The following is a 12,360-nucleotide window of genomic DNA, read 5'->3' as shown; positions in this document are numbered from 1 at the left end:
TCACATGATGGCGTCTTACAATCAATACTGCGAAACCATTGACTTTTCAATGTCTCGGCATAAACTAAAACAATATTTTAACTCCATACGGAATCATAACTCGTAGGAAGTAAAAATATAATAGCTGACAATATATTTTTTAATATTCTTAAGAAAAACAAATTTGTATATGTATTTGTACTAGTCTACATCGGTTGATGAAATAAATAAATTAATAAATAAATAAAATAAATAAATATTGTGTCATATTATTTTCGAAATCAATACATGAAAATCATCCCAGAAAATCTTTGTTCCATTCCAATCGTTCCTTTTTCATCTCAACGCATCCCACTCTGTATACACAAAATCCTTATTTATTCCACGCACATTTGTCATCGCAGTGGTGACTCAAAGCTTCTATAAATTAATATCCATCTTGAGAAGTGATGTCTCCCCACAACATGACTCTCATTCGTATCTATTTATAAATTATAATCTATTTTGCCATGTTGTGAAATTATGTTCTACTATTGTCCAAAAATCTCCCTCCGTGACAATGATAATCATTGCCGTGACCAGGAATCGAACCTGGGTTACTACGGCCACAACGTAGGGTCCTGACCACTAGACGATCACGGCTGTCGGGAACTGTGAGTTAATGCGCAAGAAACGTCAACGCAATACTACAGATAACGCAATCGCCACATTGCAATTTTCCCTAATACCTATGTCAAATGAAATCAACTGCAAGTAAATACAAGTTCAAATCTAACTCTACTTCACCAAAGGCATTCATTCGGCCAGCGAGTAAGGTTAGGTTCCGTGGTATTTGTCCTATGCTTGTTGCCACGGATTGTGGAATTCAATTCTCCATCGTTACGAAAACAAACACTCTACCATCAGTTGGGGCGAAATTGAACCCAGTGCGTTACTATTACTCTAATACCATTCATTCAGTTTTTTTGCTTCAATGAAGTCAATTTCACCTAAAATTGCAACAGTACATTCTGACCACAATATTATTCTCAAAGCATAAGATAACACTCCATTTCAATCACACATTACACAACACTAAGATTAAAACACAGACAAACAGACATAACTCTTGCATGATTTTCATCGAACATGCATTTAACGGTCAAATGTTTGTTTCTTAGTTGGTAGTACCGCCGCCTGTGGCGCGCATAGTCAATTCCCTTGCGTTTGACATTTACACACTACCGCCATTTATTGAGTTTACTGCCCATGACAATGTGCGCAACAGATGGCGGTAGTGTTTTAATGACGATAGTTCACAGTGAAAAATGGTCTATGTGTTATACCTATTTGTCTGTGATTAAAAATCAACCAGTTGCAGCAATAAACCACAATGGAAAATATGCAGATTTCAAAATTGCTTCCATTTCATAAACAAAACTTATAGGAGAAATGTCTCTAATGTTGGCCTATGGATCTAAGATTGGGCCCATCGCTAAAAATATGCTATTTATCAATTTTATCTAGATGAACGCGTTATTCGGACGTTACTAATGGATATTTTTGGTTGTTATTGAAAATTTAGTCGATTGCTGAATTTATGTATGGGCCCAAATTAGGGACACTTAGGCCGACATTACCTGCATTTCCCCTATTAATACTACTGCTAAGCGCCGACAGTTAAAAAAAACATAACCTTTCCGTGACAATGATTGACAAGGCAATCACTGCCGTGACCAGGATTCGAACCTGGGTTACTACGGCCACAACGTAGGGTCCTGACCACTAGACGATCACGGCTATCGAACAGTTGTAAAAAACTAAGTATTGAAACGCCAATGTATCCTACCGATTCTATTTATAGCTCATCTATTGTGTAATGTTGCGAAATTCATTTAATAACATTCCCATCGGTATGTCGGTAAAGAAGATAGTAGTAACATGGCAAACAGCACTTTCGTTTCTATTTATAGCTCATCTATTGTGTCATATTATTTTTTGAGAATTTCTTTCAGTGCACCAGTAGCCTACACAGTAACAAAACGACACATCCTCATCCTCTTCTAAGATTATCCACAAATCTACACCTGAAAATCATCCCAGAAAATCTTTGTTCCATTCCAATGGTTCCTTTTTCCATCTCAACGCATCCCACTCTGTATACGTATAATCCTTATTTATTCTTAACCTTCTATCCTTTCATCACCCACATTTTGTCAGAGATTCAAAGCTTCTATGAGTTGAGATCTAGATCCATCTTAAGAAGTGATGTCTCCCCACAACATTGACTCTCATTCGTAAATATTCATAGTTCTCTCATCTATTGTGCCATGTTGTGAAATTATGTTCTACTATCGTCCTAAAAATCTCCCTCCAGGACAAGGATAATCATTGCCGTGACCAGGATTCGAACCTGGGTTACTACGGCCACAACGTAGGGTCGACGATCACGACTATTGAGGAGTTGTGAGAGACTTAGTATATAAACGCGAATGTCCGTTTGAATTTATAGCTCGACTATTGGGTCATTTGTGAAAAAAATATTACAGTCACAAACAATGTCGGCTAAGTGTCCCTAATATTGGGCCCATATATAAATTTAGAAGGAAATTATTTATTTTTTTCACTAGCAATGTAATACAAAACGACTGTTGGAAACAATCCACTTTTCCGTGAATCAATACTTTTGTACAAAACCTTCACAAGATGATTTTATACGTACAATGCATTGGTGGATATCACAATGTTTATATTAATTGTATATCGTTAATATATATGTCTGTCGAAGCCTACAACATTACAGAATCTGTATATGTGCTCCTGTCATGGTCAGTGGTAGAGGCAACAATAGCTGCAATTTCAAACCCTATCGACGTCAGATGGCGACTTCAGTGTGAAACAACCGATAGAACTGCTTCCGCACATTGTAGGTACATGAACGAATCGGCTTTTGCTAGTGGTGGCGTGGGGCATCCCTCATCAAAGGATGAGTTTAGTAAAGGGGATACTCGACCCGATTCGTAACTTCCTCAAAATTGTCCTTTGTTCGCTTTCTACTTACTATATACAATTTTCCTACTGCCGTACTCTAACGGAACTATCAACTCTATACTTTCATCTCCTCATATATCGTATAAAATGTCCACTTTAAGTCTAATATTGACGTTAAGCATCTCAAACTAACTAGCCGGCGCCGGTGGTGTAGAGGTAAACGTGACGGCTTTCTCACCCCAATGGGTCTGGGTTCAATCCCAGCCGAGGTCGGTGGGATTTTTCTAAGGCATTAAAACCTCTGGTCACGTCTTCCCTAGGGGCACGCAATAACCTTTAACTCCAACGCAGGCAACGTCTGTAATTAAATTAATTCCATTAACTACTGCATTAATTACATTAATTACACAATGTAGAACATTAACCACTTTTTAACTCCATTAATTACAGTTGAAATTTCGTAATTAAAGTACATTAATTACATTTTCAATACTTTTAATTACATTAATTACGGATCGATAATTTTAATTACCGTCAGTACTAAAGGGTGATACGGTCAAAATTTGGTCAAGGGAAAACGCGTGTAAATCGGTGAAATCGTTTATTTAAAAAATCAAATTAAATTTCTTTTTCAAGTTCAATTAGTATAAAATTCAGGAAAAATATTCAGTTAGGCTTCCGCTTTTCCAAATCCGAATTGCCGGGCCTTACGCTTGACCCCTGCCATCAGATTTTGTACAGCCACCTTGTCCACCTTCTTCGCCGCAGAAAGCCAGTTTGCCTTGAACTGCTGCTCGCCCTTAGCAGTTTTTTTGGTCTTCTTTAGGTTCCGCTTGACAATAGCCCAGTATTTCTCAATTGGGCGGAGCTCTGGCGTGTTGGGAGGGTTCTTGTCCTTGGGAACCACCTGCACGTTGTTGGCGGCGTACCACTCCATGGCCTTTTTACCGTAATGGCAAGATGCCAAATCCGGCCAAAACAGTACGGAACAACCGTGTTTCTTCAGGAAAGGCAGCAGACGTTTATTCAAACACTCTTTCACGTAAATTTCTTGGTTGACAGTCCCGGAAGCTATGAAAATGCTGCTTTTCAAGCCACAGGTACAGATGGCTTGCCAAACCAGATATTTCTTTGCGAACTTTGACAGTTTCATGTGCTTGAAAACATCTGCTACCTTTCCCCTTCCTTTTGCCGTATAAAACTCCTGTCCCGGAAGCTGCTTGTAGTCGGCTTTGACGTAGGTTTCGTCGTCCATTACCACGCAGTCAAACTTCGTCAGCATCGTCGTGTACAGCCTCCGGGATCGCGCTTTGGCCGTCGTATTTTGTTTATCAGTCACTACCTTCTTGTAAGTCGATAGTCCGGCTCGTTTTTTGGCTCGATGCACGGTTGTAGACGATACACCCAGCTTATTTGCGGCATCTCGGAGAGAGAGGTTAGGGTTTCGCTTGAAACTACCGGCAACTCTCTTTGTCGCCTCAGCGGCTTCCGGTTTTCGATTTCCCCCCGATCCAGACTTCCTGGCTGTCGACAAACGTTCCCCAAACACTTTAATTACATTTGTAACGGTTGATTTGGCAACTTTTAGCGATTTTGCCAACTTTGCGTGCGAGTAGCTCGGATTTTCGCGATGCGCGAGCAAAATTTTGATACGCTGCTCTTCTTGCTTGGACGGCATTTTGACAACTGAAGAGTGAATTCCAAAATCAAAATAGGAGCAACATTCTACACACACACACCTTCAAAATGAGGGGTGTTCAGGTTTTTAAAATGCAAAATTGAAAGAAATACGTCAAGTTGATATTGACCAAATTTTGACGTATCACCCTTTACTTCAAAACGCATTAATTACTTTAAGAGCTTTTGATTACATTGTAACTTCAACGCACCGGTTCTTTGTATTGCGTGCCCCTCGCGTCTTCCTTCGGAAGGGAAGTAAAGCCGTTGGTCCCGGCCCATGTGTGCTGAGTGGGTGCGATATCCTACGCAGGTGTGGAAGCTGCCTTCCTGCACATTCGATTGCCGTCAATGGATGGCAATCAATGTCCGTCGGTGATTGGCACTAGATTGCGGAATATAGACCGACGTTAAATAAAGGAAAGAAGATCTCAAACTAAATTATGCGAAGTTTCATGGAGTTCTGAGAGGTAATCTTAAATATGTTTATTTTTTCACTATTTGGAATGGACCTGCTCAAATGAAATCTACACACACAAACTAGCTCGGTAAAATCTTCAACAGTCGATTACCTCGGCATTTACTTTTGCTGATATCTCTGCATAATATCTATTTGTTAGCTGATTTCTCAGTAAAATCTTATTTGTTGGCAATTGTTTTACTGAATCTCAGCCAAATAAAATGGGCCCTAATAAACAAATACCATAAACGAACTGTGTCCCGGATGGGTAAACTATCCCACAAATGGTTTGGATGATACCCCAAACACGTCGTTAAGCTCTCTTTTATGGTCATTTTTATTAGGGCTAGGCTTTGAAATCTCGGCAAAAAAATCAAGTGTGTTCGCAATACAAAATACGGTTGATTCCGGGTTGCCGATAATAGAACAGCTGGTTAACCCGCAGTTCAGATGGTTGCCGAAGAAAAATAGGTTGCCGACAATAGTCACACTCACCTGAGATGTTTGGAGCGTTGTAAAAACGGGTTTCAAACAGTTTTCGACAATTCTGTCGATTGGAGTTGACATAGCAGTAAGCAGCAAATAAATGAAAACAAATAAATACGTAATAGGGTTAACTACCCCATTTCCAGCCTATTAAGCACAACTCGCACTTAGTCTTTCTTAATCTAGCACAGTTTAGCACCAAACGGAATGTTATTATTACTGATGGCTTCCAAATTTATTTACCTTTCCGTACGTACCGTAAGATTTGATAAAGAGAAACCAATCGTTGAGATATTATCAAAAGTCTAACACTGTTTCTGGACGCCAAACTCGGCCTACGGATTCTAAAATCGGCCTAACACATTGAAACGCCAATGAATTCACTTCGGCCTATCGGATGAAGATAAAAATTGATTCGGTTGGAGCGCTTGTTTTGTTTTTGGGAAAAATGGGTGCAAACATTCATATCACGCGTTCTCATTGACTTCGTTCGGAAGCTTATAAACTAAAGTATCGTACCAAACGCATAATTGATTTGTTTACTCTGAAATCTTGGATTTATTTGAAGTTTTCTGCTCGATAGGCCCAAAATGGGCGATTAGGCCGAAGTAGTTCTCTGCCCTATGTGTGCGTAACGCTGAGAAAATGCTAATTGAAGCGCGGACACTGCTTAGATTGACTTAGTTTGAAATAGATAATAAATTCATTACATATTCAGCTTCATGATTCGATCTCTAGCGGTGGCACTTACCATGTTATTTCATCCATTAGTTTCTCTCTCTCTCTCTCTCCCTCTCGTGAAAATTAAAGTGTACACAATCTCTACCATTTCAGGTTATGGCGATCCTGACGGTAACTATCTACACCGTCCGACCGTTAGCGATTGAACATCCGCATAGCTTCTCGCTGTTCAAGCGTGGAGTTGTGCTTGGTGACTTGACGTACAGCTATGCCTCGACGGACATGGGATCCTCGAATGGAGGTCGCGTGAAAACTGTTACTGTCATCAAGAATGTGTCCATACCCAAACCCACCAGCACGATGTTCAGCGATCGCACAGAGCATTTCTTCGACGAGTTCGATATGACCGGACACAAAAAGCAGCAAGAACATGTTCAGTACTGGCCTTCAGATGATACGAACAAATTGAAGAAAATGGCTCTAAAGCCGCCATTGTTCAACATTCCAGAAATTAGGAAAACACCGCAGGAAGAATTCAAACATCCGGCGGATCTGCTGGAAATAGCCAAGAGTGCAGCCAAAACACAAAGCCAGATCTTGAAAAATCATAACCTGGCCAATGGCGATACCGGTCCCGTCATGTTTCCACCGGATGCCCAAATGATGAAGAAAAAGAATAACGGCGTCATCAGTGTAGCCAAAGAGTACACTAGCATTCTAACGAGCACTCCAAAAGATCGAAGTAAAGCTAAAACTGCCAGCAAACTAAGCACGAAAGTCGAACCTGCGAAAAACAAAGAAAAACAGCCCGACAGCTACAACACATTCGATCCCAGTTCCCTGTATCATCAGGACGATTTCGAACAAAGAGAATACGTATACTCGCCGGAATCCAAAACCTTCAGCTTCAAGCAAGCGTCGAAACCTTCAACCGAGCTGAAAGACAAACTCAAAAATACTCCGTATGCCTTCAAAGATCCTTCCGCACCGAGCACCATAGACTTTACGATGTACAGTGACAACTCAACGACTCCGGATCTGCTGTTCTCCGAACTAGCAAACGCCGTAGCTACTCGGAATGTTTCGATGATCAAATCATTGGCTCAACAGTTGGAAGAATCATCTTACGACGGCCCCAAGTTCGATTTCGAATCTCTAAAAACCGACGAATACATTCCGCTTTCGTTCAACTTCGACAGTCCTAGCGTTAAGAAAGATCCAATGCCCGAAACGACAACGATGGAGATGATGAAAATGGATATTTCGGATGATTTTAGCACGACGGTCGAACCACCCACCCCGACTACGAAAAAGCCATCCAAGTACATAGCACCGAGACTGAGAGGTTTCAAACGTTTCTCTTCGCGGAGGCAGTAAACTGAACCATTTTTCTTTAAATAGTTTGTCAAAAGATTAGTAATTTATTTTAAATATTCTTAGCCATAGACTGTATTGCACTGCTGTTGAGTTTTATTCTGTTGAAATAAACTGCTTTTTAGGTAGAGGCGTTCTTTGAATGATATCCGAACGTAACGAAGAAAATCTGCAGTTGAAACAACTTACGGTAGAATCCTTAATTTGTTCACTCTATCACTCGAAATCAAAATAACTGTAAAGGCTCGAAGTCCGGACACTTGATCCCACACTATGCTCAAAATAACACGTTAATTGTATCATGGTTTTTAACGTAGGATTACGTCTTTCGGCAACATATTGAGGGTGCAATTTCAAAAAACCAAAATTGACCGCATTACGAAAAGTGGTCAGGTTTTGACCACTTATAACTCTGTCAATAGCGGATGTATTTTAATTCTAAACAAGCCAATCAATTGGATTTTTTCCTACGAATCTGCTAAAATTAACACTATGAATTTTCAATAGGACACTATTGAACATTACACAAATGTCCAACTGTTGCAATGGTGATCAAAATTATCACCGAATGTCTGCAAAAAGCGCTATCCTCAACCCATTTCAAACTCGAATTCCATCTGGTCTCGTCGAACGGTGTTTATTCAATCATCGTGTGTTGTGGTGTCCGGTCGGCGGTCGGTCGTCATCATCATCATCAGCAGCAGCAGTGCTTTCGGCGCGTGGCTTGGAACATTGTTCTCCAGTACACAACGAAAGGCTGCCGCAAGCAGTGAGCTGCAGCCAACATGAGCGTCCATTCACCGAAGAAGGAGGAAGAAGCCGCACCGCTACTGATCGGAATCAGTTGCTCGTCGTGAGCCGCTGTAGGCCATCTATGCAAAGCGCGTCACTCTCGTTCCAAACAACATGCAGCTCGCCAGCCTCATCCGTGTTGAACACCCTTATAGCTCAGCATTAATCAACCATCACGACAAAACGGTTTAATTCAGGACCTCCATAAATTATTGTTGTTTTAGAGTTAATTTTTATTGTACGTTTGCTTGCCATGGCTGCCAGCCACATCAATCCCAAAGCTTTTTGATAATGTACCCAGAAACCAAACGTTTGTCGTCAAATGCGTAAAAGTATTGAAGTGGTACATACAAATTCTCGCAATGACCGAATACCACATGGCCATGTCAATTAACGAGAAAAATTTCGAATTAAGGCAAGGTTTTTTTTTCAGGACGTTAGAAAAGAGCAAAAAAAAACTCAAATTTATACGATTAATCGCTAATATCTCGCGATTGGAAAATTTTATCAAGAATTCCTCCAATCAATTTTCGCTTTTTTTATTATCTATTGATTAAACCAAAAATGCCGTGCGTTTTGTGCACGAAAATGTGTACTTTTGACGTAGGACTACGTCTGTGATTTCTATATGGGGGTACACTTTGTGAAAACAGAAAATGGAACATGTAACAAAATTATGAAATATTTTGAACGTTAATAACGGAGTGCCCCTGGACCAATTTCAATAATTTTATCACCAATCGATCATATTTCTACGCATCCGTTAAATTTAAGACTTAGTCATTTTTCAAAATGTCACTATTGAAAATTTCCCGGATGTGCAACTGTTGCTTTTATAATTAAAATAGCCTGCGAAAAAAAGCGATTTCCCTAACACAGATTTCAAAGTTGAATTCCATCCGGTCTCACCAAACGCTGGTTATTCAATCACCGCGTGGTGAGTAGGGGTGTTCTCCAGTACACAACGAAAGGCTCCCGCAAGCTGCTAACTACCAAAGCTGGCCTCAATCGCTGATCGGATTCAGTTTCAATCACCGTGTGTGGTGGGGTCCGGTCTTCATCATCAGTTGCAGCAACAGCACAGCTTTCGGCGCGTGGCGTTGAACATTATTCTCCAGTACGCAACGAAATGCTGCCTGCAGGCAGTGAGCTGCACCCCACGTAAGCATCGATTGAAAGAGGAAGAAGCCGCACCGCTATTGATCGGAATCAGTAGCTCTTCGTGAGTCGTTGTGGGCCATATATGTCAAGAACGACATACCACAGACAAACAGACGTAACTCTTTGAAAAAGTTTTTCTTGAAAACATAGTATCTCAAAATATAGGACCTCAGTAGTGACATCTTTCAGGCTTCTCGCGAAAAACAAGCTTGCTCGCTAACTCGCAAACAATATTGCATAAAAGTTCTATAGAATGTATAGAAACGTCAAAGTGATCCGATGCCAGCGCTGCGGCGAGTAGTTTGCGGAACTGATAATATTCAAATCAACCGTTAAATGCGTGAACGAAGATACACAATGAAGAGTTACGTCTGTTTGTCTGTGGTCATACTAAAGAGTATAATCAGAGAGAACCCTGCTCAAATTCCTGTTCCTACACAAAACACAAGCTCCAGTTGCTGCAGTTAACAATTAAGATTTATTATATAAGACCACGTAGTCCTACGTCACCATTGCGTACAACCCCATAGGGCTGTCCCTTGTTGTTTTTGTCATCATAAAACGAGGTGTTTCCGTGATGGGAAAAAGTGGATTCCCTAACACAGTCGCCGAATATTGATACCTAGCACGTAATCCTATGTCAAATCTACGGTCGTGTCTTGGATACAACCTCTTACTTTGTAGTATCATTACCCATACGTATTTATTAAGTTACAACGTTTTACGTCACAGACACAGTTGAATTCTCAAGAATATACACACCCAATGAGAACGACCCAAATTTGAGTTTAGTTTACTCATAAATCACAAAAAGTACAGGAACTCAGCGATGAGTAAATTTGCCTAATGTTTTTCCAGGATTGTCCAGAAAAAAAATTCCATAAATATGATAAAAGTAAATATTGGATTCGCTCAGTCTATTGGTCTCCGTCTGATCTGGTCTAGACTGAGTAAAATTTTCGTCAATTTTCCTCATTTTCTGGCAGATGTTATAGGTGTTACACAGAAAAATAGGAGGAAAATTTACTCATCGTTGAGTTCCTGTACTTTTTGCGATTATGAGTAAACTGAACCCAAAATCGGGTTGATCTCATTTGCCGTGTACAGCCGAAATTCGGTGGTTGGGCTTTTAATACATTGGGCTGCTTTCTTGTTGGGCCTCCGCTGGTTGGGCTATGACCCAATTAAAAAGCAACTATATGTCAAAATCTCATGTAAATTGCATTTGACAATCGAACATAAATATATGCGTCATATGCGTTTTGGACAGAGCATTACGTGTAATAATTGTAAACATTTGAAATTTGCTCGAAAATTTTAAGTTTTATTTTAAATTCTAAAATGAAACATATACTTAGAATTGTACTCATCATATGTTTTGTCAGTTTCAAGCAACTTGCTTCAATCCGCTCTGATTGAATCCGCTTTTAGTGAAATCTTCTCGACCACAACAAAGTATGCATACAACCCCCGACAAAATTTAGCCTTCTGTCAGTTGACCCAACTAACGAATCAAATTCGTTAGTTGGGTCGAGGTGGTGGCCCTACCAGCAAATTTTGACTGTATATGGGAGAGTATGGAAGTTTTATAGTCTACTATAAAAACTGAATCACCCCCATTTGACATTAGGCGTTTACCGATATGGCACATTATGGTGGCATCGTAGCAAACCTTGATTTCAAAATTTAAACTTTGATAACCGAGCTGTCATTTTTTTAGCAGTAAATTCGCGTTTTAGTTTTCCATTATTGGGAATATGGGTACAGCCATTCGTTTGCTATAAAAAGAATGCTTTTCAAAATTATGAAATCATTAGATGTTATGATGATTGTTTGTACTTGTAAGTAATAAGAAGAGGTTATAATGTATGTGTTTGATACATAAAACCGGCCAATTTCACATTTAGAGAGTCACAATCAGAGCTGGTAAATATCACGGCCGTGATGTGACGATGAGAAAACAGGTCCTCTCACTATCACGGGTTGAAACTACCTATCATTAGATTTCTTGTCATTTTTCAATGATCAAGCACTCATGAAAATAATTCTTATGCGGTTTTGACATCAACATTTCCAACTGATTTAGATGAATTTAATCAAAAAACCGTATGTAATCGGTAAAGTGAATATATTATGAAGATTTCCGCGGTACAAGTAACTTTAAAAGCATTAAATGAGCTAGTAATTACGATGATCACAACACTGTCACGTTCTGTCATGACGAAAAATTCGTTGAGATTTTGAAGAAAATCTCTATCATCGTTTTCTCATCCAAAGATAGTGACAGAAGTATCTCTGTAAATATCGCGTGAGATCTTTCATTGAAAATGAATTTTGCCAGCCCTGGTCACAATCAGTCATTTCATCGTCGATGCATATTCACTAGGGTACCAATGAAAATGGTCATATCAAATTTCAATAAGATACCCCCTACAAAATGTTTATTGCCTCGAAACACGACCCTATGCAAAATTTGAGCTCAATCGGACTTGATTTAGCGATGGCGCAGAGCGGTCCAAGTTTGACTTTTTCACTCTCGAAAATTTTCCAATTGCAGAAACAGATTTTTTTCGATGTAAAATAGCTTTAACATGACCTGTTGTTATCTCTTTTTTTTTTTTTTTTATAATTCGTTTATTTTTCCAGGCTCATTTGCTGTAGCTTTGCGGAGCCGATATTCATTGTTTAAATAACAAAATTACTTAAAACTAACGTTAGTAAAGCGGAGGCCGATTACTCGCGGCTATCTCGAGGTTAGGGGTAACAAATTGTAACAAATG

General features: G+C 39.7%; 2 protein-coding genes across 2 annotated transcripts in view; one reads left to right on the top strand and one right to left on the bottom strand.

The window, feature by feature from the left end:
• LOC135709813 (uncharacterized) overlaps positions 1 to 12,182 on the top strand; it is a 33,649-nt gene extending 21,467 nt beyond the window's left edge. Inside the window, exon 2 of the mRNA XM_065232222.1 lies at positions 6,407 to 12,182. Coding sequence (XP_065088294.1) covers positions 6,407 to 7,630 — 1,224 coding nt within the window. The 3' untranslated portion in view covers positions 7,631 to 12,182. The remainder of the gene's footprint in view (positions 1 to 6,406) is intronic.
• LOC135709803 (uncharacterized) overlaps positions 1 to 12,360 on the bottom strand; it is an 81,280-nt gene that overhangs the window by 56,491 nt on the left and 12,429 nt on the right. The gene's annotated exons all lie outside the window — the stretch shown is intronic.

The sequence above is a fragment of the Ochlerotatus camptorhynchus genome, unplaced genomic scaffold (assembly GCF_037179485.1).
Source record: "Ochlerotatus camptorhynchus isolate MF236.1 unplaced genomic scaffold, CSIRO-AGI_Acam_v1.1 ptg000365l, whole genome shotgun sequence".
In the NCBI taxonomy this organism is placed as follows: Eukaryota; Metazoa; Arthropoda; class Insecta; order Diptera; family Culicidae; genus Ochlerotatus; species Ochlerotatus camptorhynchus.
This window is presented reverse-complemented; position numbering and strand designations above follow the sequence as displayed.